This window comes from Paroedura picta, chromosome 3 (genome assembly GCF_049243985.1).
Source record: "Paroedura picta isolate Pp20150507F chromosome 3, Ppicta_v3.0, whole genome shotgun sequence".
Classification (NCBI taxonomy): Eukaryota; Metazoa; Chordata; class Lepidosauria; order Squamata; family Gekkonidae; genus Paroedura; species Paroedura picta.
Window position 1 is genome coordinate 61,271,745 of NC_135371.1, and position 27,927 is coordinate 61,299,671.

General features: G+C 44.4%; 1 protein-coding gene across 3 annotated transcripts in view; it reads left to right on the plus strand.

Moving 5' to 3' along the window:
- CACNA2D2 (calcium voltage-gated channel auxiliary subunit alpha2delta 2) overlaps positions 1-27,927 on the plus strand; it is an 861,961-nt gene that overhangs the window by 463,888 nt on the left and 370,146 nt on the right. For all 3 annotated transcript variants that reach the window (XM_077325943.1, XM_077325945.1, XM_077325944.1), the window contains exon 4: positions 8,631-8,690. In XM_077325943.1, coding sequence (XP_077182058.1) covers positions 8,631-8,690 — 60 coding nt within the window. The remainder of the gene's footprint in view (positions 1-8,630; positions 8,691-27,927) is intronic.

A 27,927-nucleotide genomic window follows, 5' to 3' on the forward strand; every position in this document is an offset into this window, starting at 1 on the left:
CAGTCACAACAGCAGGGCTATGACTGGCCCAAGGTCAACGGGGAATCAAACCCACCTTGCCAGATTAGAGGCTGCTGCTCTTAACCACTACACCACGCTGGCTCTAGGATCTGGGTCCCATGTATACGGGGTGGAAGGACTGGTGGTCAAGCTGTCTGGCTAGAGTAAGGGACTATATGGAGCAGACCTCCATGATTTGATACATCAAGCCAGACACAAACACTGGCTGTGCATCATTGCACATCAAGGGCTCACGCCTAGAATTGCAAAGAGAGAGGTTGACAGGCATCTGTGAGACCACAGAACATGGTATAGATGGGCTGTATTTGATTAGTTGGGTGCAAGCAGTGTAGGCTGGCCTAGAGTCTGTGGCTTGGGTGAGATGGAAATGTAATACCTAGAATAGATTATTGTAATGTGCTTTTTAAAAGTCTGCTTTTAAAAAATCATTGGAAACTTTAGTGGGTCCAGAATAAGGCAGCTAGGTATAGACAATAAGCATATCTCTGTTGACCAGTACAAACTGGCAGTTATGATCTTTAAGGCTATAATGCAATATGAGGCCAAGGTCTTTGAAGGAGCAGCTGGCTGGCCGCCTGGGAAATTGGTTGGCCGCTATATGATGCTGCACTCCAAAGACAACTAGTCTGATCCAGCAGGGTTCATGTTAAATAGGCTCCATGCCAAATGTTTGTCATGGTAGCCTTGTGCCCAAGTTTTGACTGATTATGGGGCTTAGCCATAGAGCTCTGACTGAATGCTGTGGAAGCTTCTTTGAGGTCCAGACCAAACTGAACTTCTCTGCATACCGGGCTTTTCAAGGGCAACAAGGAAACATGCAGTGCATTTGTGGTTAGATGCTTATAAACCTCATAAATATCAAAGCTCTGAGCTGGAGAAAAACAAATATTTGTGAAAAAATACTCTCACATCTCTTTAGTGCCGGAAAGCAAGTACAACAAACCATGTTTGTGTGTGGCGTGGATGCAATACAAGCAGTCATAAGAGCTGGTGTTCAAACTGAGTACAAATATTTATCATGAAACTAGAACAGTGATCAATTCTATTTTTTCAGAAATAAAGATTATGAGCACCCCCAATTGTATTCATCTTTTCTTCCCCAGAGAAATTTACCATAATGAGAGAAATAGAAATAAAGAATGTGAGTGTGTGTGAGAGAGAGAGTAAGTGTGGGAGAGAGACTGTTTCTACACAACCCACTAGACTTTGATTTCCATTTGTTTGCATCTGTGTTTTTTCCCCCATTCCACACGGAATCAGGCACCTTCTAGCGCAGTCCCAGAGCTGTCCCAACTTGCACCCTCAGTGGGCTCACATTAAGGGAACACTCAGAAATCCAGTTTCATTTTTTGACATGGGGTCCAATTGGGGCGGGGGGTGTTGGGGCTGGGCCATGCAGAAGTGGGAAAATTCAGGCCATCCCCAGTTGGGCATTCCCAGCCATTGTTGCCCCCCCCCCCATGTCACTTCTGTCATCTACTCTCATACCTTACCTGGCCTTAAAAAAAACAACCCATAGGTGATTACTTTACAACACAATCCCAATATAATGAAATAGCAAACAACAACAACAACAAAACTAAAACAAAACCCACCACCATGTTTGGTTGGCACCTTTCTTTCTTTCTTTCTTTCTTTCTTTCTTTCTTTCTTTCTTTCTTTCTTTCTTTCTTTCTTTCTTTCTTTCTTTCTTTCTTTCTTTCTTTCTTTCTTTCTTTCTTTCTTTCTTTCTTTCTTCAGGATTCAACTTCATATTTTGTTCTAGTGAGATTGAGGACAGTCTGTGTGTGTATGTAGGGGGGGGTGGTGGAATGGTGCAATAAAACAGGCCACTTTTTTGTATTCCCTTGTTTGTGTTATGATGGTTTTGCATTATAACATGATTGTGGTAATTTTTTAAGGCTATTTCTGACTTGGAGGGGGGCTCAAATGCAACAAACTGGCACTGGAAGATGATTGGGATTTTTTTGCCACTTGACAATGATTGACAAGGGTAAAAATGCAGGTGGTTTACACTTCCTGTCCCTCAGCTATCGCGTGCAGATACAAATCGGGGGGCAAACAAAGGGAGGAAGCAGGACAAGGGCTCCCCCGTGTGAATGTGGGTAAAGATTGGGAGAGCCATCCCTAAGGGACAGCGAAACAAAATGTCTGGGTGAATCCTCCATGCAGAAACAGTCAGAGAGAGATATTTTAATGGTGACTAGGGAGCACTGGCTGGGAAAGGTCTTGACATGTAGTGTCCCTTCCCCCTTTCTCAGAATTAGGTTTCTTGATTAGTCTCTGCCATAAAATAAACAAATTGCTCTCCCACACACACTTGTTTAGTCCACACCCTCCTGACATAAATGTACTTGCCCTTCTGACTGACCTCTGAGCCCTCCGAAGTCAAGTTTGTCTCAGCAAACACAGCAGCAATTATTCTGCTTACCTGATAGCATTCCTTTTCCTGAGCTTGTATAGGCTGTCTGGTGCCAGAAGGGGGTTGCCATTTATTTTGCTTTCTGTTTTTAATTTACTTACTGATGCAAAAATTGATCTCCCTGGAAGTCTCTGGCCTCTATATATTCACACCTACTGGCTTAATTAAAAACCCCAACTACTGCTACTCCTGAGCAATTTCATTATACAAATCAATTCTCTGCACTTTCATTTCTTCCTCCCCATCTCACCACTGGCTCTTTTCTTGGACTTCAGAGTTTGGGATTATGGGGAACTTTCCTATCTTCTATGGGCTGCCTTTTAAATGCTTCCATGTGTATTTGCATACTGCAGGCAACAAAATGGGAACATTTAAAATAAGTTAACGTCCTTCGAGTGCCAAAGAAACATTTTTATGTAATTTCACTAGGATCCACATGACTCTCGTGAGTTTTAGCACACATTAGTGAAAGTATATGCTTTGCAGAGGAGGGAATGCTACTTGATGTGAACAGTCTCCATGAATTACTACACACAATGTATAATTTTTATAACTTTTAAAAATGTTTTACTGGGGAGCTCCCCAGAAACTTGGCGTTCCCTTAAAAGAGGCAAATCCATCTGGGAAAGAAGTCCTCCTGTAATACAGTGTAGGTGCTGATTCCTCATCAGTCTCCTTACTTACATTGTGTGTCTTGCAACTGGTATAATCATATAACCATGTTGGAATAATCATGTAACCAAGAGAAAATATGTACAGTTGCAGGAATGAAATAGAAAAGAGTTCTTACATCACTAACTAGTTGAAAAGGTTGGGAAGAGCTGGATGAATTAAGAAGAACTTGTACATTCATGGTAATAGTTTCTTCTAAGGGAGGTCTCCCCTCTACTTTGGGGACCTTGTTAAGAGGCAGTGCTGAGAACTACTTCCAGGTGCATCATTTGAAAGTGTTGCTGCCAAGAACAATAGGTGTCTTAGTATCTCAGACCTTGAATGTTTGTATTGACCCTTTGCAGGGACAGACGTTCAGAATATGCCAGATATGGGTCAGAGCTGCATGCCTGGCAGGAGAACACTTTATTATTCCTTACATTCTAGGAGAATCTTTGAACTTCTGAAAAATTAAGCTCCTGAATGGCCAAAGAAAAGGGGGTGGTGAGGTTCAGCAGGAGATTCTTGCCTATGCCGAAATCTGGCTCCAGCATCCTGCTCAATAATGAGGCATGCTTATGCAATCACTTGAATTACAAACTCCACAAAATCACTTTGGATATTTTTGCCCCCTTTAAATCTCATACATTTTAAGCAAAGAAGCTGGCTTTTGCATCTGCATTTAACATATCCCTTGATTAGATCTTGTCAGGCTGTCTTTAAATGCCATCTAAGAATGGGACATTTCTCATGGCAGCCTATAATTAAAGGTAGAGCTTATTCAGATAGCATGCCTGATTCCTCATCCCCTTCAACATCTTCCCAGGACTGGCTGGTGCACTGCAGGATGGATGGAGTCTCTGCATGTGCACCAGCTCACTGAATAAACTCACAGTGGCACTGATGTCATTCATAAGCTGCAACCACCTCAAATTCCCCCATAGAAACCAAGTGGATCCCCCTCCCTCCAGAGAAATCAGGTGCCTTCAACAGAGAATTGTTATTGAGGGAACAGCAAATACTTGATGCCATTTCAAACCTCTCATGACTCCAGTGTCCGAGACATGAGTTACTCAAACTGGTCCCTGTGGGTCTATTACATAAAGAACTTCACATAAAGAAATGACACATGAATCCTAGTTTTAAAGGGGATTGTTTGAGTGTTGTATACTTAGGGCCCATACTCAGGGAAGGAAAGACTGAACAGAGACAGATACTTAACCAGTAGATAATTTTATCACCCTAGCTAAGTCATATAAGAGAAGGATAGGAAGCTAACGATGGTACAGGACATGGTGAGAAAAAGAAATGCTGTAAATTTACATGTGCCAATCCATTTTAAACTATTTACTTTTGTACAATCCTAAAGTTCAATTGTATTCTTCAACCTAAATACTCAGTTATAATAACTTTTACATGAAATTGTTTTCCTCTAATTTCTCCAGAAAAACCAACCTAAAAAAATAGATAGGTGATGGGTTGTTCAAGAAGGGTCTAAAAGTTGCAATAGAATAAAAGGGAGGAGGGATTTTTGATAGGAAGGGGGGAATCCATGGCCAGATGGGGGATGCTATGGGAGAACCAGTTGACAGTAAGACAAAGCAATTAAGAATGGAAAATGAGGAATCCAAGAGGTATGAGTGTGTATAAAGATGCATAGAATCACATCCAAGAAGGAAGCAGAATGGGAGAAAGAAGCACATACCCTACCTGTTTTGACAATCACCTGTTGTGGCAAGTCCCACCTTTCCTCTAGGGCTCTGAGCCAATCCTTGTAATTTTGGCCACATGCAAATTCAAGAGATTGTCAGTCAGAGTCCATGGAATGCTGCTGTCAGCCTTACTTTAAGAGAGGAGGGAAACATTCCCGCCCCCTTCAGATAGGAAATTTTGGATTCAGCTTAATCAAGGTTTTATTTAGTTTTATTTATTTAGTTTTTAGACTCTTTCCACACTGGAGAAAAATGGCAAAATGGCGGTCTTAATGCTCTGCAAAATTACCAACATTCCACACAAAACTCTTATGATTCAGGCACATTGCCAAACGCATTCCCTGTTTGCCACAAGTTTGGGGAATGCTGATAAAACCAATCCCGTCTCTCCCCCCCCCTCCAATCCCCTGGGAAGGAATTCATGGTAACCTAAAGTGGAAGCTCAAAAGAATCGTGTTGGCTTCCTCCACTATTTCCTGCCTTAAAATCATGAGGTTTGAGATCCGATGAATGCTGTGTCTCTACCTGCCCTCCTCCCCTACCCTCCAAGTGGGGCTCTGCACTGGGCCTCACTGCTCTGCCACTGGTGCCCCCACCAACGGTTTTCTGAGGACAGTCCCCCTCTCCTCAGGGCAGGACCAGCCTTGGAAGATGTGCAGTGGCCGCAGCAGCAAATCACCAAACAGGGCTCAGTGCTGGGCCTTGCTACTGTCCCGCTGCCACCTCCACCAGTGGTCTTCCAAGGCTGATCTTGCTCTCCTGAGTTTGTGACTGGCCTTGGAATATGGGTGGTGGTGGCAGCAGAGCACTAAGCAGGGCTCAGAACAGGGTCTTGTTGCTCTGCCACTGCTGCCTCTTCTGCTGGTCAACTTCTGAGGCCAATCCTGCTCTCTTGAGTGTGGGACTGGCCTCAGAAGATGGGTGGCAGCGGTACGGTCACTGCCTGGGCCTCTAGGGTTGGTGCAGCCACGGCCCTGGCCTCCACTAGTCACCTCCCTGCCTCTCCTGGCATACTTCCGGGAATAGGACTGTGGACACCATATCTGTAGCCATTTCCCTTTCAGGGTGTGTGCCAGAAGATGTGTTCCAAAAAAAAAAAATTAACCATGATTGTATTACAACACTAATCTGCAATATCCTGTAGGTTATGCTTACATAGGTTACCTTCCACAAAATACTCATGTTTGATCTTTTGAAAACCGCAAGAACTGGATGTTTTTTGTTTTTAGATGGCAATATAGCAAGGTGCTAAAGGCAAAAAAGAAAAGAAAAAAGAAGAAGCTTGCCATCAATAGAGCTTCAAAGGGAAAAGGAGAAATTGTAACAACAGGATTATTGTGCAAAGTCCCAGCCACCAGCTTTTGAAAGGAGAAGGAACCACCACCACCACTCAGCACAAGAGCTTCTGCATTCTGCAAATCCTTCCCAGTCTCTTACAGAGCTGGCAAGCAGATCCTATAGTGGGAAAGAGAAATCCATTAGAAGAACTCCTGTATGGATCTGCAGGGGGTTGGGAAATTAGAAAGTTCTGAGAGGGTTCCTGGGAGGGGGAGAGTAGTCTTTCATGTTACAATGTGGGTTCATTGTAAGACAATAATCGAAGCTTTGTAAAATAAATTATACACACACTAGGCAAGGGGAACAGAGGAGGTAATCGAGGGCACAGAATGCTTGATTGGAGGGGGAGGAAGAAAGGGGAGGAATTTTTAAATGTCTGGTTGGGTTTTCGCACCTGTGAAAGGTGAAAAGGGAGCATGTTCCTTTTTTATCACGTTAGTATGTAATTGCGTTATTAAGCATGCACAGCTGTAAAAAGGCAGGGTGGCAAAGTGGAAGTCAGGACAAGCCACTCACCCTTCAGAGAAAACCATGGAAGGCAACACCAGCTGCCCAAGCTTCAAAGTAACTGTGAAAGGCATGATGCAAAATCAGTCCTCACTATTGGTTTTGGAACACAGCATATATGGAAAGCAAGGAGCAAATTCAACTTCAGCTTACAGAGACCAATATGAAGGAAACCCAGAGAAAAAAAGATGACTGCAGAAATGCTGTGAAGGTCTATGGTCATCCTGGGAAAGAAAGTTTATTTTAGTAAGACAAACAAGAATTCTTTAAGGGCTCTACATTCCTAACTTACATGTACAAGGTCTGTGAACAAGAGCTCCATGTGATAAAATAACAGCCTTGTAACTGAGGGAACCTATTTGATAAAGGGGAATTAAATCTTCCCCAAGGCTTTATTTACTTTAGATTTGATATTCAGCTATAAAGTGGTTACTCCTACTGGGCAAAGCTTGTCACTCATGAGGGTAAATTTAAGAGCCAGTTTCTTTTTATCTATTGAAACAATTCACATAACACATTTAGCTAAATACTTTATTTTCTGTTAATATTTGTTGTTCATCTCCATCTGTGTCTTGTCTGTCTAGGAAAATATCTGTTTAAAAAGTGACCTACTTATCTAATACCTAAGATAAGCCTTTGTCTAGCAGGTTTCTAAATAAGAGATATGGAACACATAGATTACATATTTTTGACTTTTTAATCAAAGCTTGTGTGCTACCCTTTTACCTGGTTGTGGGTTTCTGGGGTTTACGAATCCATAGGAGAGGCCAGAGTGAGGAACTGAACATCCTTCAGTGCAGTGGGCAATTGCCTTGAAGTTCCCCCTCTCCCCCTCACACCCCATAGCAACTACACTGTCTTGAGGAAGTCTATCTGATTTTGGGTTCACAATTCTGGAAGAAGGTTTTGGGGCAAAACCAAATCCAAGAATAGTCAGCCTAGTATGCCCATCTTAGGCACTTGAATTTACCTGGGTGCAAATAGGGAAAGAACTGCTGTTGTCCAGATTTGGTGCAGAATTAGGATATGCAGGAGTACTGGGACAGAACTGTAAGAGTTGATGGTCCATTGGTGAAATTCGTGTGGTACTGTGATTGGTATAATGTTAGGATTTTAAATCCTATTGATCCAGGTGTCAGGGTCCAAGTAGCCATAGGACAATTTAAATTTGCTGTTCTAAAGAGTATAAGGCAAACATAACTAGATGATATAATGAAGAACAAAAGATATGTATGGTTGCAAATTACTGAATTAGCTTAAGTGGCAGGAATAACCGAACCTTGCCGATAATGGATTGATGGCTCTGCCTGGGCTCTTGAGGAAAATATAGTGAGGAAAATTCAGAGAATTTTGGTTATTATCCTGCAAACATGGATAGTTTTTGGTGTGAAGACTTTTGGATGATCAAACAAAAGTTCTTTGATTAATTATTCCCTAGACTATTGAGTCACATTGGTCAATTCCTCTTGAAATTTCATGCCTTGACATCAAAATAGATGGAAGCATTTACTCCCCTAGTTTTGGAAGGCCAAAAGAAGGACTGTGAAAAACTTGGGTACGGTGGCCGGCGGGGGGGGGGGGGGAGTGTCCTATGAGGCAACACAGGAGGCAAGGTAATGTGACTGATTAACGCCCTCCTGCTTTCATAAACACCTGTTAATGAAAGTTAGTCATTCTTATCAGATAAAGTAAGTACAGCCCTATAAAAGAAATCAAAGCATACTTTTCAAACCAGTCTGCACTTTTAATCAAAAAGATTCGGTTGGTGCATAAAAAGTGTCATGGGAATCTGGAAAATTTTACCTTATTTCACTCCATAACAGAGTTGTGTTAGTGGGAATGCTGAAAATTATAAGCTGCAGGAATGATAAAACTAGTTTCACATAGGGATAGAAAAGAATTAAAATAAATCCCAATTCTTTATTGCAGTCCAATGTGGATTTTTATGTACTTACTCATCTCTCTTCTTTTATTTTCAGAGAGTGGCTGATGCAGCAGAAAAGTTTCAGAAAGCCCATCGTTGGCAAGATAATATCGGGGTAAGCTTCCAAATCTCTTTCTACTGATCTGTAGCCATCATAGGATGGCTTTGCTTCTCTCTCTTTGAGTCAGTGAGCCTTTATATACAGGGCTAATGTTAAATGTGTACAAATTAGAGGTGCCAGCCTCCAGCAGGTCCTGAGGAACCCTTGGAATTACACGTCATCCCCAGACAACAGAGATCAGTTGCTCTGGGGAAAATGGGTGCTTTGGAGGGTGATCTATGGCACTGTATACTGTGGAAGTCTCTGTCCTTCTTAGGCTGCATCCCCAAGTCTCCAAGAATTTCCCAACCTGCATCTTGCAACCCTACCTCCCTGTTCTATTGGTGGCCAGGAAGGACCTGGCAACCCTAGTACAAATTCAATATGTGCCATTAACCTGTCTGCTTGATGGTTGGCTGGTAATATTTTGGTAACAACTTTGCTCTTAGGGGCAGGTAGATATATTATTATTTCACTAGGGGCAAAACCCATTGCATTCAGGAATACAACGGCATTAGACTGTGTGTGTGTGTGTGAAAGAACTCTGTGGATGGCCTCTCCCTCCCCCCAGGACCTGGGAAGGCTGCAGGCAGCTGTTATGGAACTCACCGGCAGGGGCAGCTCTCACGCAGCAGGGATTTGCAGCTTCCAAGCCTCAGAGAGAAGTGGAAGGAGGAGGGGAGGTCAGGGGCGGGGACAGAAGGTGATTGGCTGGCTGCTGAACAGACAGGGAAGCTAGTTGGAGGAGGAGGCACTCAGGGTCAGAACAGCTGCTCTGAGTGTGTTAAGTGCTTAAGTCATGAGACTAGCTCCTTCTTCAAAGCCTTACCTGAAATATTGTGAAACAGATGTTACACCTGTCTCCAGAAATATATATGATTCTACCAATGTTCTCACTGCTCTTAAAAAGTATGGCAAGTGCATCATGAGCTAAAAAGCTCAGATTGGTTGATAATCTGCCATTTCCAGCACAGCTGGTTTAGATATCCAGATTAGAATTGCTTAGATACTTTGGGTACTTAAAGGTAGATTCAAATGGGCAGCCGTGTTGGTCTGAAGTAGCACTATAAAATCAGAGTCAAGTAGCACCTTTAAGTCCAACAAAGATATATTCAAGGCGTGAGCTTTCAAGTGCAAACACTCTTCGTCAAACTGTGAACTCCTTACATGACAGGGAATATATAGCAAAAATCGATTATGTTACATCAGCAGACTGTGTCACACAACCAAATACAGCCAATGATAATTCTTTGTCAAAACAGCCAATCAAAAATGCAAGGAGAAACCAAACTGCCTGTTGCCAATGATCATAGGCTCATAGCTCAACATATGCTACTTGCCCCATCTGTCTCCATACAACTGTGAAACATTCATGCAAGGGAATTGCTGGTAACTATCTTATCACAAGGCCAGGGAGTCAAACTCAAAATTACATTGCCATTACCTTACAGTCACATTATCACAAATAAAATAAATTGTGAGGAATATGGATCCACGAGTTGAACAAGGTTAGCATGAATAGTGAGATAAAAAAACGATGTCCTTGTTGAGTCTTGGGTCTGTCATAGTTTTGAGTGTTGTAATAACTTGCATTTCTGTAGTCTCCCTTTCTAGCCTGTTCTTGAAGTTCCTTTGCAATAAAATAGCTACTTTCAGGTCCCTTATTGAATGTCCTGGAAGGTTGAAGTGTTCCCCTACAGGTTTTTCAATTTTGTGGTTTTTGATGTCAGAAGTGCCCATTAATTGACTATCAGGCGGCGACTAGTAAGGAAGACGCTACTCCCACTGGCAGTAAAATGGCCGCAGCCTTTATTCCTACCTCCCCTCAATGGAGGGTTGGCACCACACGACCCTGTAAGGGAACCTGAATACCATCCAGCCGTCCAGCTGCTCGGAGGGTGGGTCACACCACATCACAAGGGATTCCCACAGGGAAGCAACATTTAGAAGACCAATGGGCGTCTGCCTCCATTGGCCTCCCCAGTTGCCTGGCCACAGGCCCCTAACCTCCCAGCCGGGTAGGCTGCACCTTTTGAGTGGCCGGCCTCAGTAAGGAGACCTCCCTACCAACAGGTTCCCTACCGGTCGAATACCGCAGCTGCGACAAAATATAACAAACTTTACATAACAAATAATCAATAACACAGGGCCGGAGGGTTGCTGTCTGACTGGCTGTGACGCGGAAAGGCCGGGACGCCTCAGGCTCGGCCTTAAATAGGCCCGCGCCCGGCCCTCTCCACATGATCAGGGCCATGAAGCCCCAGCATGAGGCCACCGCTTCCTCAAGCGCCGCTGCGGCGTCAAGAGGTGGCTGTGGTAAGTCTCGGCCTTTTTATTCTCAAAAGCTCACACCTTGAATAAATCTTTGCTGGTCTTAAAGGTGCTACTGGACTCTGATTTCATTGGGTACTTAAAGTCTCTTTCTCTCTGCTTCCCTCTCCACTTTTCTGTCTCACTACTCTTTAGCAAACTGTTGTATTTTCATTCCCTGCATCCTCTACTTTCTTCTTCTTCTGTGGTCTTATTTTTTAAAACAAGCTCTCTCTTCACAAGTTCATCCACAGATACCTGCTTCTTGTCTGTCATTCCCCAGGCACCTGCCAGCCATAATGAAAGTGAATGAAGTAATTTTAAGCTCATTTTTAGTATTGCCTCTATCTGCATGCACACTAGTCAAATGACAGAAGGTGAAGGTCAAATCAGCAATTAAATACAGAGAGTGCCTTTGAGGGCTTACAATCCCATTTTAATAACCCAAGGATTTGTGCGGTCAGAGGGAGCCTTGCAGACCAGGGTTTTCTCAGTGAAGATGCAAGGAAAGGTAGTTCTTATGTGCCAAGAGAAGCCCGATATTTCCATAAACGTGTATTTTTTATATTACTTGAAACAACTAATTCCTGCTAGTGTTGGTGAAGGAGGAGGGAAAGAGTATCCTAAAATGATGTTACGCAAATGCTGCTGTTTTAATGATTGCATTTGACTTTGTAATTATGGCAGTAATAAAACTCAGCAAGAACTTGTGCTATTTTGACTGTAAATGCATTCAGATTATTATGGAAAAATGAGAGGAAGGAAATGCTCCTTTGCATTTAATAAATCCCCAAAGAACTCTGAACAAGCTGAAGAACTTATTTTAATACAATGTCTAGTTGCTTTCTTTAGTACCATACAATTTGGTCAACATGACCATTCTCAAAATATCTTGACAAATCCAATAGAAAAGCTTTGAAGGAACACATTAATAATCAATTTTTCATGAAATCTGTTTTTATATACTTATACTGACCAGTTCCAGGCAATAGTGAGGAAGTCAATATTCTGCTGGGACCCCAGAATGTGCTAGTTAGACGCCATCTCAAGTCTTCCCCCCGTTTGTGCTTTGTAATATGTGTGTCAATCTGTGGAGGGATAGAGCAGGGAAGAGCCTTCCAGCAGCAGGATAGAATAGATAAACTTTGAGGTCTCTTAACTTATTCTCATTCAATGCCTTTCTAATATTGGGTGACTCTCCCATGAATACAAGAGAAGTCTTGATCTGGCTGCCAATGGATTCATTGGTAAAAGTATGCTTTTTACTTCATTACCGCAAAGAATTCTCTTTTGATAAGCTTACTCAGAGCTCAAGGGGAGAAAGTTGAAGGGGGCAAAAATAGAAGGTCACTATAACAATTCTGAAGGGCTGAAAGATCCCCTCCCCCAACTATTCACCCGTTAGCACTGTGTACTTCCCACAGACTGCTATTCTGCTTTCTCTAGTGAGGCGCATTCTTTGTTGCAGAGGTGACTTGATATTCCCTTTTCTTATTTAGAGGATCAAAGAGCAAGTCTTCTGAGTGCTGCTTAAGTCTGTTGTTATAACTTTACACCTGAGTGCATTTGAGACCTGAGACTTGACCAAGGTATCATTTGTGAAAAGACAAAACCCATGAAATGTGTGCTGAATGCCAATGTGTACCTTACAGTGACCTCTTATGACTCAGTGGAAAGTTCCATGGAGGGAGGATGGAAAATGAGACAGAGTCGGGGCCTGTGGTTATTATATGGAGCTGGTGCAAACTGTAAAAAATGAGAGGAAGCTGGAGAGACATGGCCAAATCTTGTCCACAATGCATCTGCACAGTCATCATTCCATTCACCTTACAGGAAAAGAATCTTTAGACTGAAAGAGAGAGAGATTATTATTGTTTTAAACTATATGTTTATTTTTCAGTTCTTAGTGTTCTGTCTTTTGCTGTTTTCACTCAATTATTGTGTTGTGTGTGTATATATATATATATATATATAATGTGTGTGACCTTGAGTACAGTTGTTTTCTGTTGACAGGTAAAACAATTGTTGTTTATTAACCTGTGTACATAAATGTCTGGAGTGAGAAGGGAGATTGAATAAATTCCCGATGTCTAGAGTCTGACATATACTGAACCGTTTCTGGGTTTGCTTGACCATGCCCTACGTCTATTGGCACTCCTTGCTGCTGTGAGCCTAACAAAGGATGATGGGCAGGGCTGCAGCAGATGTATGTTGATTTGTGAGTGAAATGTATAGTGTAGCAGACGGCATGATTGCTTTACCACAAACTGCAAACAGCACAGAATTTGTTGCCAGAAACAGGAAGAAAATATTTACTCTAGCGGTTCTCAGGCTTTTGTCACCCATTCACTTTCCCCCATTTTGCTGTGAACCTGATAGGCCTTTTGTTGTGATATTGACAGTTATGACACAGTATGACATCCCATTTTGTATCATCATGGAGAAAAATAAACCCTGATATTTCAGTTTTGGAACTGGAGCTTTCATAGTGTGTGGAAAGTAGGGCTGATCAATCCTTCTCTAAGCTATTGTTGCGGGTTCTCTTTTTAGCAATGCAGTGTTGGCCACGTGCTGTATGTTCTGGCTGTTTCACAGACAGTGCAGCCCTAAGCAGAGTTGTGCCTTGCTAAACTCATTGGCTACAATGGAATTAGAAAGGTGCAACGGTTTAGGATTGCTCTGTTCAGTTTAACTGAAATTACATTAATAAAAGGAAATAGCTGCCATGTATCTGTAGAACTTGTTGCCCCTGGATGTTATGACAACTAATTGCATTTTTTTAAAAAAATGATCAGGTTATTAGAGAAGAGTCTCAGTTAATAGCCAAGAAAAGTCTGTTAATTAAGAACCTTTTTCAAGAGGTTCTAAGGTTTCTGATAACCACAAAGTGGTGAAAAATTGTGGCTGTCTCATTCCTTTTCATAGGCTACATTTGCACATGCAGTAGAATGAGAATGTTATCAGGTGGCAGAATTCTGAGGTGGTAGAATAAACTGTATTAATACGGTAGCTTGAGAGAACTTTTTCCCCAGTGTTCTTGTTGTGTATGAGAATAACCTTGCAAATAGAAAGCACAAGGTACAGGCTTATTCCTCCCGATGTTCTAGTTGTTTGTAATTTGCAAGGAAGGAGCACTAGCAGCATTCTAGGGTTGTCAGGTACGCGTTCAATCTAGGAGGAAGTTTTGGGGAGGGAGGACAGTTCTGGCACACATGGCACCAACATGTGATGCCACTTCCAGCACAAAATAGATGTCATCACAGGGCATAGCACTCTGGAGTTCAACCAGCACTGTATGATTTGATCACAGAGTTTTTGATGATTTCTGTAGAGGTGTAACATCTACAGAGTTTTCACTAGAGACAACCATACTGTGGCCAACGCCTCTCCCTACATCTTCCCCCAGCCTCCTGTTGGCCAGGCCTACAACCTTAAGTCAAACATAGCCATGAGAGTTAGAATGATGCTTTCCTGCATTGGATTGCCCTCGCCCTAGATGGGCAGTAGTGTAATTTCCATTGCCACCATCTGTTGTGCATGCCCTAGAAGCAAATAGTTAACCAGCAAGTTGGGGGAAGAAAGGACAGTTATTGCAGCCATTGCCTTCTAAATGGCTGCTCGCCACTCAAACAAGGCAGCTTAATTCCCTGCCTGCCATTTTACATCCGGTAAGAGGTCTACATAAGCCCCTGGAAATGTCACCAAAGCTGGAAATTTCTTTTTGTTGCTCCCAGGAAGGACGAGAAAATTGTCTTTTTCAGCTCAGCCTCAAATATTAATACCTGTCTGAAGAGAAAACCTTTTAAGGGAACGAGAGATAAGATGAATTTTGTGTGAGGGGCCACTTACTTGGGGTACATGATCTAGAGCAGCCGTCCCCAACCTTTTTATCACCGGGGACCAGTCAACGCTTGAGAATTTTACTGAGGCCCGGGGGAGCGGGTAGTCTTTTGCCAAGGGACATCGCCGCTGCCGCCTGCGCCTGACTTCCCACCGCCTGCTGGGGGGCGCTGCCGGCAGCAGCTGCACAGTGCCACGCTGAGGGAGAGCCCCAGCCATGGCGGCCGCTGGAGAGCACCAAGGGTGAGCCGGCAGCAGAGTGGCAGGGCAGCCCCCGAGGCAGCAGCCAGTGAGGAGGACGAGGAGGAGCTGCAGCCTGGTACCTACTGATCTACGGACCAGTACCAGTCCCAGAACCGGGGGTTGGGGACCACTGATCTAGAGGTCTTTCTTCAAGAAGATATTTCTGTTGCTGTTGACTGTGTTTTCCAAATCACTTGACAACATTTGTCCCGGGAAAAGTCTCTGACAAGAGGTGTGTGACTTACTACCCCTTGTGCCCTTTACCCTGATGATACTGCCTTCTTCACATTGCCAGCACTGCAGCAGCAGCAGCATACGCTAAGCATCGTTTGCTGTCCACTGTGGATAACTTCTCTATGTTTTGTTTTGTAAGCCTGACTTCAGTGGGTACTTTGATGGTTTGCAGCTATTTTCCTATGTGGGATGATTTTACTGATGTTATTATGAATTATTGAAATATTTAAAATAATTGTAATAAATACTGTTAAACTAATCTACCATTCATAATTTAAAATTTAAAAAAGAGATCTCACCCTTGGCTCTGAAATCACACCCATTTCCTTTCCGGCAGTCTGATTTATTATTTATTATGTGGCAGGATTCTCTGGCAGCCAGGCAAGAGAAGACTGAAGGTGGCTTGCCTGGCTCTGCATCATAACCCTAGGCCCCCTTGGAGGTCTCCCATTCAAATACCAGCCAGGGTTGATCCTGCTTTGTTTCTGAGATCTGAGAAGATCAGGCTTACCTGGACTATCCAGGTCAGGGCTGGCAGTCTGAAATGACAGCTTCTAAAATAGAGCTTTGTGTCACCTTGAGCAATACTTGAAATATGTACTGCCACCCACATACAGAATAGGAATAAGATGGCAATGAAATGCTGATATGGAGTTAACATTTTAAGGTTCTATTCTGGTTCCTACTAATTAAAGATTTGTCGTGGTTCCGATGAAAGACCTTCTGTATTCAGTTCCCTAATTTGTAGGCTTAGAGTGCAATCTGAATCAGTTTCCCCCCCTCTCTCTTGAAGTCAGTGAGGTTACAAGGGTGTTATTTGCTTAAGACGATACTGTTTATTTGTTTAACAATGGCTTCGTGTTCCTCAGTTAAAGCTGTTTGTGTACCTGTTCCATTCCTTACCTCAGTCGGATTGCATTCACCAGTGATAAAGAAAAACAATCTTCCATCTGTTTGGGATGTTTTATTTCAATAAATATTTCCCTGTGCCCGTATTATGAGGCAGAAGGAACAGCGGGGGACAATCCATGTTTGCAAAGCAGACATCTGAAAATCCAACATGCTTCAGTCTCAATGCCTGTTCACTGTTAAGTGGAGCATCTGATAGGATCACCTCAGTATTTGCTCATTATTCAAAATTAGTAGTATTTCATGTGATTTTGTGTCTAAACAGGGGTCATATTCAGCCAGGTATCTGGCTTACTTTGCCATCCCCACAGAATAGGTCCAACTCGGAGGCGATTAGAGGCATGTTGTCAGATAAACTCCCTGAAAAAAATTCTGTTGTCGCCAGATTTGCATGGAGGGCAATCAAAACAAGGAAGAGCTGGGTGAATTTGGAGCAACTTAGAGAGATATAGTCTCAATTGCTTGAGATAATGTTTGTGAATTTTAAAATGTAATTTTGTTGATTCTTTTCGCTGGAATGTTTTAAATCTTATACTATTTTAATTGCCAATGAATACTTTATGTATATTGTAATTTGATTACTGGTTTAGCACCGTGATAAAGACAACGATGATGATGATCAGTAGCCTCTGCTGCAGCATGCCCTCTGTTTCACAGTTTATCTGGATTAGGTATGCCCTAGGGTCATTGTTATCATTAGATAGGTTATGAATCCTCCTGACTCTGCACCTGCACAGCTGTTGGCATTCATCAGTCAGCAGTACTGGTTGAGCTGGTACATGCTCACAGGGTTCAGACTACAGTTACCAAGCAGCAGTGTGACAAAGTTGTAAATGAAACTCAGTTAATACAAATAAACATGCTCAGTTGTAGCCCAGTGGCAACTTTAAGGCTAACAGAATTTTATTTATTTATTTATTTTTATTTATTATATTTATATACCACCCTCCATGGGGGCTCAAGGCGGTTTACATAAGAACAGAGAACAATACATGAAACAATCTATAACATGTGAATAACCTTAAAGGTAAAGGTATCCCCTGTGCAAGCACTGGGTCATGTCTGACCCTTGGGGTGACGCCCTCTAGCGTTTTCTTGGCAGACTCAATACGGGGTGGTTTGCCAGTGCCTTCCCCAGTCATTACCGTTTACCCCCCAGCAAGCTGGGTACTCATTTTACCGACCTCGGAAGGATGGAAGGCTGAGTCAACCTTGAGCCGGCTGCTAGGATCGAACTCCCAGCCTCAGAGCTTCAGATAGCATGTTGCTGCCTTACCACTCTGCGCCACAAGAGGCTCATGTGAATAACCTTACAATAATAATAACTAATAGTTGTAACCATATAACAATATAACAGTATAAACAATATAAACAATGGAACAGTGCAAAAATGCAAACAGATCCAGAGTATACTGGTGGAGTTCTGGGCAGGGCAGGGGGGGGAGCAGGGGCCCTTCAGTTGCTGTTGGTTATGTCTGGTCTCAACCAAATGGCTGGTGGAAGAACTCCTTTTTGCAGGCCCTGCAGAACTGTTTAAGCTCCATCAGGGCCCTGATCTCCGGGAGCTCGTTCCACCAGGTGGGGGCCAGAACAGAGAAGGCTCTGGCCCTGGTCGAGACCAGGCAGACTTCTTTAGGGCCAGGGATCCTTAGCTGGTTGGTAGCGGTGGAGCACAGAGCTCTTTTGGGGGCATAGGCGGAGGGCGATCCCTCAGGTACACTGGGCCCTGACCGTGTATGGCCCTGAGGGTAATTACCAGAACCTTTAGTATCACCCGCAATTCAACTGGCAACCATTGCAGTTGGTGGAGAATGGGCTGGATGTGGGACCTCCACGGTGTTGCAGTGAGGATCCTGGCTGCTGCATTTTGAACCAGCTGTAGCTTCTGCATCAAGGCTAAGAGCAGGCCTGCGTAGAGCAAGTTACAAAAGTCCAGTCTAGAGGTGACCGTCGCATGGATCACTGTGGCTAGGTGTTCTGGGGCCAGGCAGGGCGCTAGTAGCTTGGCAGAGATGGTAGAATGCCAGCCGCGCTACCTTTGTGATCTGGGCTTCCATTGTGAGGGAAGCGTCCGGAATCATACCTAGATTCCTGGCGGAGTGAGCCGTAGAGAGCTGCACGCCATCCAGGGTAGGCAGGCGCGCTTCCTCGCATGGGCCCTTCCTACCCAGCCACAGGACCTCCGTGTTTGAAGGATTGAGCTTCAGACGACTTTGCTTGAGCCATCTCATCACTGCTTCCAGGTAGCTAGCTAATGCTTCTGGGGGAGAGTCAGGGTGGCCATCCATCAGGAGGAAGAGCTGGGTGTCATCTGCATATTGATGGCAACCCAGCCCAAACTTCCGTACCAGTTGTACAAGTGGGCACATGAAAAAGTTGAATAGGATAGGAGAGAGGACTGCTCCCTATGGAACTCCACAAGTAAGTTGTTGGCGGTCTGATGTTTTATCTCCTATTGCAACCCTCTGTCCATGATCCCGGAGGAAGGAGATCAGCCATTGAAGGGCTGTCCCTCTTATTCCAGCATCGATGAAGCAGCGAGCTAGAAGCTCATGATCGACTGTATCGAACGCTGTTGAGAGGGCTAGTAATATCAGCAGTGCCGACCCGCCTCGGTCCAACTGGTGACGGAGGTCGTCCGTCAGGGCAACTAGCGCTGTCTCTACCCCATAGCCAGGCCAGAAACCTGACTGGGATGGGTCTAGGACCGAAGCTTCTTCCAAGAATTCCATCGGTTTGTGACTGCCCTTTCTATCATCTTCCCCAGAAATGCTAAGTGCGAGACGGGTCCGTAGTTATTAGGCTCTCGCGGATCTAGAGATGTTTTTTTCAGCAGTGGGCGTACCACAGCCTCTTTCAGTCCCTCCGGGAATTCTCCCGTTGTGAGACACAGGTTGATTATCTCTCAGAGGGGGCCCTTTATCCTTATGCCAGCTGTTTTTAAAAGCCAGGATGGGCAAGGGTCTAGTGGGCATCCTTTAATTGTATGACTGAGTGTATGCATCTTTCCCCAGACACAATGAAACAGGAATTACAAATCCACACATATAGGCAGAAGGGGAGCAATAAGTTAACACATAGCACATTGAAGATGTTCATCAAATTCAAGGTCCCTACAGGAATAACAAGCTAAATGTATAAGCGTATAATTTGTTTGGGTCCAACTTGGAGTAGGAGGCAATAGTGAAGGAAATAAATGTGTTAGGATTTGAGACTAATGGACAGGTGTGTTCCCAAATGTGGAACAAATGGTATCAAAAGCTTGAATAAAATTTAATTGGTCTTAAAGGTGTTACTGGACTCTAACTTAGTTCTACTGCTGCAGACCAACACAGCACACACCTGAATCGATTATTAGTTTTGGCAGTTTTAGAAACCAAAGTGGCAAGGCTGGAACAGTAGAAAAACAAGCTGTCCAGATTTCTCCATCCATAGCAATGGCAGACTTGCCAGATTTTGTTGGAGGAGTTTCAGGAGAGTGGAGTTTGTGCAGTGGGGACCTTAGAGGGGTATAATGTCATGAACACCATCTTCCAAAGTGGCCATTTTCTCCAGATGCACTGGAGATCAATTGTAATCCTGAGAGATCTCCAGCTACCACCTGGAAGTTAACAACAAGTAGAGGTCAGAGTTAGGCAATACAAACAAGAAAAAGGAAAACTGCAAGAATGTGGTAATGCAGTTGCAATTACCTAAGCATGAGTAGTAAATTTCTAAATATCCATGGGAGGACTAAGGAAACACTACATAATACAGAACCACCAAATATAGAAAATTACTTTTAATGTGATGTCTGCTATCAAATTGATATGTTTTGAACAAATATATCCAGTTCCAATACATATTTACCAAGTGGCACAAAAACCCACAAATTATTATATAATAAAAAGATAACATTGTAACCAGACAAAATATGTTCATAAGTATGCACTGTAGCTAGATAAAGATAAAGTAGGTCTCTACTCTCCATTTTTGTCTCGCCTTTCTCAATTACCTTCAAAACAAGTATCTTCCCAAAATCATCCTGTTAAAAAAGGTAACAGATTAAGGACAATGTTTTGGTAACAAATTATGTCTTCAAAACTATGTAATACCCAGCTTGTTACTACATTATAATACTCACAAATTTACATAGGATCAAGCCTCCAGTTTTGAACATTAAGTTAGATTACTGTAATTCAATCTACGTGAGCCTTCCCTTATTCCTGATTTGGAAGTTACAGTTGGTCCAGAATGCAGCTGCACAAGTCCTATCAGGGACTCCATGGACAGCACATATATGACCTGTTCTCCAACAGCTGCACTGGTTATTGATGGAATTCCAGATCAGGTTTAAGCTGTTGGTTTTAACCTTTAAGGCCTTATGTATCTGGCCCTTGCATACCTGAGGGACAGCCTCTCTGAATACATCCCCCAAAGGGCTCTCCATTCAGCCAATTCTAACCAACTGGCGATCCCCGGCCCCAGAAAGGTGCACTGGGTCTCAACCAGAGCCAGGACCTTTTCGGCCCTGGCTCCAACCTGGTGGAATGAGTTACCATCAGAAGTGTGAGCCCTCCTGGAGCTTCCTAAATTCTGAAGGGCTTGTAAAATGGCACTCTTCCACCCGGCATTTGGTTGAGGCCAGGGATTACCATCATCTCCCAATGTGGCCTTCAGACAAACCCCGATTAGCTTCCATTCTATGCCTAGCCAGCAATTGGACACCGTAACAGCCAACATCATAGAGGCACTGGAGTTAGGTTGTGTTGGTTTAAATTATTTTAAATTGTGATATTATATGGTTTTTATCTGCTGATGTAAGCCACCCCAAGACCATTCACAGAGGGGCAGCATATAAACTAAAATATAAATTAGTTAATTAAAATGTTAACTCTTTTTGAATGTTCAAGACTTTTGCTTGTAGTTTGTAAACAAGTTGTGATATACGGCTCAACAGTAGTTGCTAATTTACCTTGATTCTATTAAATATATATTTATCATGCCTGCTCTTAGGCCTCTTTCAGTTTAGGAAACTAAGGCCTTTCAGTCTGCCTTCAGATGCACAGTTTTCCAAAGTTAATGATCTCTCTTTAGCGCTATACAGAAATTATACTCCAAGACTTAAAACAGGTCACTGTAAAAGTCAACTTAGGGCAACAATAAGGATGTTCTTGCTTTAATTTTAATTCAGATGTGCACATTTATCTACACTTGTAACAATGCATCTGTGCTAGGAACTAAGCCAATTATATGATTTTTCCTCTCTACCACATGAAGTACAGTGTGCATAGTCTGGCAAATGTAATTGACCAATTGAGATAAATTAGGAACAAAGATCACCTTGAGCTTCTGTTGCCTAAAACAACTAAGGAGAATAATCTTTTCCAGTTGAATTAGGTTCCTGCTTAGTTAACTGTACCTCTAGTGCCCATTTACTTAAAACTCCAGCACACTTTGTTATTTCAGCCCACAGATGCAACATCTCTGGGCTCCAAGGCGGCCTTTCTGACAGTTCCAAATTGGTAGCACCAAGCCCTGATTCCTACAGGGCACCCATCAAAATATTAATATCACAGGAGCACAAGTATAGTGACCCAGAGGGCAGACACTATGAATTTCTGGGTTTCTGGCCTATGGGGCTGACAGACAGATGCTGACTCAAGTCGGCAGGCATGAAGGGAACAGCAAATGTTATTGTTCCAAGAGAGTCAGATGAGCCCCATAGCAGTGTGACTTGTATGCTCTACCTTGACCTGTCCCTTGATATCACTGCCTCTGAGCCCAGCTCAGCTTGGCAGCATCCATGCATGGAGGAAGGCCATTCAGCTTTCCAGTCTGATGCTACTTAAAATGGGTGCCTGTCAAATAAAACTGAATTGCTTAAATATTTAAAAGACAGCAGTAACCAGTACCATACTAACTATATATCAATGAGGATTTAAGCCATTTCCGTATCTCCTCTGTGTCATGAAATCATTCTTAAAGATTTGCAAACCAGCCTGTGCTTGCCTGTTGCTTTCTTGCAGTGCAGTGTTAGCAAACTGTTTTCTCCCATGGCAGTAGACCTCTGTTGAATAGGTCCCCTCTTCTCTTCAGGAAGTCCATTTTTCAGAGCCAGAGCCTGGGCTCTGGTCAGTGTCTAATGGGCCACCCTAACTGGTGGATAGTCAATACATGGTTGACCATAGGACATCTGGATGGAGATTGCCCTTCAAATATTTGGTTTCCGGGTCATGAAGGGTTTAAGGGTCATAACCAGCACCTTGAATTGGACCTGGAATGTTCCATGTTCCCTGTGGCTAGCTCCTAATAACAGTGGGGCTGCTGCATTCGGGACTGGTTGTAGTTTATGAGTTGTGTCTTCAAGGGCATCCCATGTGGAGCATATTGCAGTAATTCAGCCATGAGGTTACTAAAACATGGGTTAGAATTGCTGGATCAGCTGAATCTAGGTAATGATCAATAGTACTGATTCAGTAGGATAAAGTTGCCAGCTGACACTGGTTTTAAAACCTTACAATAAACTAAGATCTTAATGGTTCTATCATCTGGAGAAAGTTCATGCAAAACTTACAGCTTTGTACACAATTGCAAACCTTCCCACTTGAAACCTGTGTCATCTGGTCACAACTACTCAGAAATCTGAGGAAACTACAAGCAAAGCCCATTGCACCCAGGGAAACAATGGGTGCTAGGATGCACATCTGCATCCGAGAGAATTCAGAAGACAGAAGCATTCTTTCCTTCTCAAATAGCAAACCTTTTTAAACACACAATTACTTCTTCATGTAGGAAATCCGTGAGTGTCTCACTCCTTGGATGGCTCTGAGAAGCCATTAGCCAGAAGGTCCAAATTTAAAGGAAAAGAATCCCCAAAACATTCAATGAGCAAGTGAAAAAAAAGGCTTACACCATCCTCCTGGAACATCATCTTCTGCCTGTGCTCTAGCTACATCTCGTTAAGGCAATAGGAAATTTGTACAGCTTGGTGTAGTGGTTAAGAGAAGCTGCTTCTATTTTGGCAAGCTGGATTTGATTCTCTGCTCCTCCACAGGTTGGGTGACCTTGGGCTGATCACAGTCCTGTTAGAAACTGCTCTGACAGAGCACCTTTCTCTTTCAGCCTGATCTACCTCATAGTGTGTCTGTTGTGGGGAGAGAAAAGGAAGGCTATTATAAGTTCTTTTGAGACTGATTTGGGCAATGAAAACCGAGGTATAAAAACCAACTCTTCTTCTATTGGGAAACCGTGCTGCCTCTCCACATGTTCTCATGGTGCTTCTTTGCCCCATCTACAGTTTCCCCATTTTCCATGCCATTGGTGTCAAATTTTCTTTGTTAAGATGGTCTTGGAAAGATTGCAGGAAGACCAAGATGGCATGCATATGGAAAAGGAAAATCTTCCCAGTCCCACCCACATGTCCCTGCTGCAAGTACCTGTGATGGATACCCCCCAAACAGTCCTCTGATTGCAAATTGCAAACCTCACATGACTTACACATAAGTAAACATACCCAGGGCAGAGGCTATTTCTAGCTGCCCTGGGTCCCAGAATGCTGGCAGGGGGGTGTTTCAGGGGCTCCTGAGCCCCCCCCATAAGGCATGCAGGGGCTGCACCAGGAGGCAGCTCACCCCCCATGTCTGTTTAGCTGAAAGAGGCTAGGAAGCTGAAGCAACTTACTGGCAGCAGGGTATACTCTGAGGTCAGGTTGGTGCTTCTTCCACTCAGCAGACTTTTGAAACTGGCAGGAAGTTGGAGAAGAGCTGATCTCTAGCGTTTCCTGTCTGAGAGCTCCCTCCTGATTGGGGCTAAACTACCAGGGCATGCCATTCTTTGGCTGAGGATCATGACTTACTCATGAGTAAACATTGCCATGGTAGAGGCTTTTCCTGTCATTCTTGGGTCCCAGCAAGCCAGCAGGGGGTCATTACTGGGCCTCCTGCAGGCACACAGAAGCTGTCCCAGTAGGCAGCTCACTCCCTTACCCATGTTGAGTTGTAAGAGACCAGGTCAACTTACTGGCAGCAATTTGACCTAATTGGCCCTCATTGGCAGAGTGCAATTTGAACTGATTGGTACTCATTGGCAGAGTGCTCTCTCTCTCCCTCTCTCTCTCACCTCAAGGGAGGGCCAATCAGGTAGGAAGTGAGTTATCAACATGAGCTTTATTATGTTTAAAGATAAAGATAGTAGCCATGCTCATGCTTAGTTCTGTGTCTGACCAGAAGCTACAAATGATCTACTCCCTATACATTCAGAGGGAATTTTTTAAGCAACTACTTTGTGCACATCCATTTTAGCTTGTACAAGTCTTCCCTAGATATCACTAAGGATTTTTGAATGCCTGTTTAACCACAATGGTAACATCCAGGATATAGAACTTGAATTGTAATAGATTTTTACTAGAAATATGCTATTAAATTGTAAATATAGTAAAAATGTCAGAAAATGAGAGAGCAAGGAGGTGAGAAATGGCAGGGATCCTGATTTTTATAGCATTAAGCCATTGCAGTTGCTTAACACTATGTTTTTAGAGGTGCAGAATGGCCCAGAGAATTAACATACCACATAAAACAGAACTTGTGTTCAAGGATGACTCACCAGTTAACCAGCATGCCCTATGGCCTACCCCTGGTCTGCGAACTGGACCCGGTCCATGGATCATTCGCTACCGGACTGCGGCCAGCTGCCCACCATGCGGGGAGGATCCAGGAGACTTTCCCCATCTCGCGACATTTCTTCCCCCCCCCCCACTCCACCCCGCCCCGGCTTTGCTCTGCCCGCTGGGCACTGGCTCCTAGGGTGCCCTCTCCCTCACCGTTGCTGCCTGTGCTCCTGTGCCCCGGCCGCCATCCCCCCACGCTGAGCAGGCGGTGCTACCCGGAGGCCCCAGCGGGAAAGGAAGACAGGAAGGAGCCTGCAGGAAATTGGGTCGGCCAGACAGCTGGCCAGCGACAGAGCTGCTGCTTCTGCTCCTGCTTGGTGGAACGCAGAGGCCGGGGCAGGGAGTGCCGCCACCTAGCAGCCTGAGGGTCAGCAGTCAGGGAGGCTGGTGCTGCGTGGCTCCAGGGCCTGCAGCTGGGTGGGGCCTCCCCTCTCCCCCCTCCCCACTTAGCACCAAGAGTAGGGAGCGAGGGGTCGGGGGATACCTGTGGCCTGTGGCTTGGCTCGCTTGCTGGAGCCAGCCATTTCCTCTGCTCCAGGCCCAGGAGGCTCTCCATCAGGCATGTAGGCTAGAGAGGATGGACAAGGGTCTCCCCTAATAAAATATGAAGGTGTCCAGAAATGTCCCAGGGCCGGGGGTCCTCATGGCAATGCACCCATCATCCCCCAGAGGAGGCTGAAAGCCATGCAGGGGTTGTGAGCAGGTCAACTCCTGGGTTCAGTGGGAAGCCACGGAAAGGAGTGTAGCCCAGATGGGGACTGGTGAAGAGAAGACATGGCCAAGGAGCTGTGTGTGCCCCTCCTTCACTTGGAAAGGAGCCACAAGGACCCTGTTCTGATAGCAAACAGGACCCATCTCTGTACTGGGTCTGTACTGGTGCTGGGTTCCACCCCCCCTCCCTGTAGTACTTAATCCCCCAAAGTTCATAAAAGCAAAACCCTGGGGGGGGGGGGTTGTAGTTGGAATCACAAAGGAGAACTAGCGGGTCAGTGCTTATTTTAGAAAAGTTCAGCCTGGAGAAAAGGAGGTTGAGAGGGGACATGATAGCCCTCTAAGTCTTTGAAAGGTTGTCACTTGGAGGAGGGCAATATAGGCTAGATATCAGGGGGGGAAATGTCACAGAGTAGTTCAGCAGTGGAATAGGCTGCCTAAGGATGTGGTGAGCTCCCCCTCACTGGCATTCTTCAAGCAAAAGTTGGATGCACACTTTTCTTGGATGTTTTAGGATGCTTAGGTCTGATCCTGCATTGAGCAGGGGGTTGGACTAGATGCCCTGTATGGCCCCTGCCAACTCTATGATTCTATGATTCTATGATTCTATGACCTGTTCCTGGCGTTGGATGTGAATACATAAAGACATCCCTGAAATGTATTGAAGCTGGAAGATATAAACAAACTGTGTGTGGAGGACAAGCTGTGACTGGTCCCCTTCTGAGATTATAAAACAAGGGAAATATCTTGCTCCTTGGGGAAAGGGAGGTTGATGCTTATGCCAAATCCATATGTGGCACAGAACCCTGCATGTGGCACAGTCTTGAGTGTCTCAGGAGCGTGCAGGGGGGGAAAGAGGCAGTGTGTTCCCCTGGCACTAGTCACAGGCACTTGCCAAACCTCCCTTGGTCACAAGGATGGGGATGGGGATGGGGATGGTGTTGGGAGGAAGTGATGTTTTTGAAGGTGGCCTTCAGAGTGTCAGGATCAGTGCCTGCTCGCTGCCATGAATTACTAGATTGGCCTGGGTTTCTCCATGTTTGCTTAGCCTGCATTTTACCTTTCACTTTTGGGTCTCTATGTAACCTCGACCCTCTATATTTTTAGCTGCCAGCCTGAAATCGAAACCTGTCTGCTGTACCCTGCTATCATGATTTGCTGTGAACTATTTGTCTTTTGAACCGGCCAGCAAGGCCTGCTCTGTGTAACAAAAGTAGTTATCTTGTCAGTGGGCGCCGGGGTGCCCAAGGATGTGCGAGAAGTAACACTCCCTGGTTATTGCACCTGGTGCTCCTCTCCCCACTCCCTTGGGAACCTTCAAGTTTTGGGCGGGAGAATCCTATTGAAAAGGGTCTGCAAATGTAACGGCCAGCAGAATTGACTTCTCTAGTTTAGGTGTCTGAAGTAACTTCTCAATAAAACGCTTTATTTTCATAGAAGCTTGTTGTGAGTTCTTGCTGCACTTGACACAGAGTCTGTCTATGGCAGGAGAAAAGAACCAGAGTCCAGGAGCACCTTCAAGACTAACACAATTTGTGGCCAGAGAGGAGCTTTTTGGGAGTCCCTTGAAGTAGTGAGCAGTGAATCATGAAAGCTCCTCCCTTGCCACTAATCTGGCCAGTCTTTCAGAGTGACAGTGGGCTCTTGTTCTTTTCCAGTGGTGATTTTGGGCTCTCAGGTGATCGTCAGGGCCATTCCGTACTCGTCCAAAATAGCACGATGGTTACAAATTGAAATCGCTACAGTTTTGCTGTTATGCACAACGTCGTTGACATTTTTTTAAAACTTCCTTAAAGGGAAAGGAGCTTTTTGGGATCATGATAACGGCCGCCCATTGGCTGCTTGACGGCCAGCGGCGGGACGAGCTCGGCAATATCGCTTCCTGGCTAGCGATTTTTGCAGAGACTGGAAACCTGTGGGAAATGATAGAAACGCAACTGGATTCCACTACAAAGCCAGGTATGCATAACGACGAATTCCACAATTTAAAATGGCGTTTTTTCATCCCGCAACCAATTTGCCACATAGATCCTGGTGCGGAATGGAGATCAGTTTTCTCTTCCTGCCTGACAGACTGGTTTTGTTGATGTTGTTTAGGTCAGCGGTCCCCAACCCTCGTATCTGTATCTTATTTTGAAGGGATGTTTAAACGTTACCAGAGCGACCAGAGTCAGAGAGCGTTAGGGCAGTGGTCAAGAGGAGAGGAGTAGACTACCCCCTCCCCCAGGCCTCAGTAAAATTGTCAAGCATTGACCAGTCCTCGGTGATAAAAAGGTTGGGGACCAGTGGCCTAAGGGATCTGTCCAGCAGCCACTGATGAAACCAGCCTTTTTTCTTTTGGTCGAATATCCCCCACTC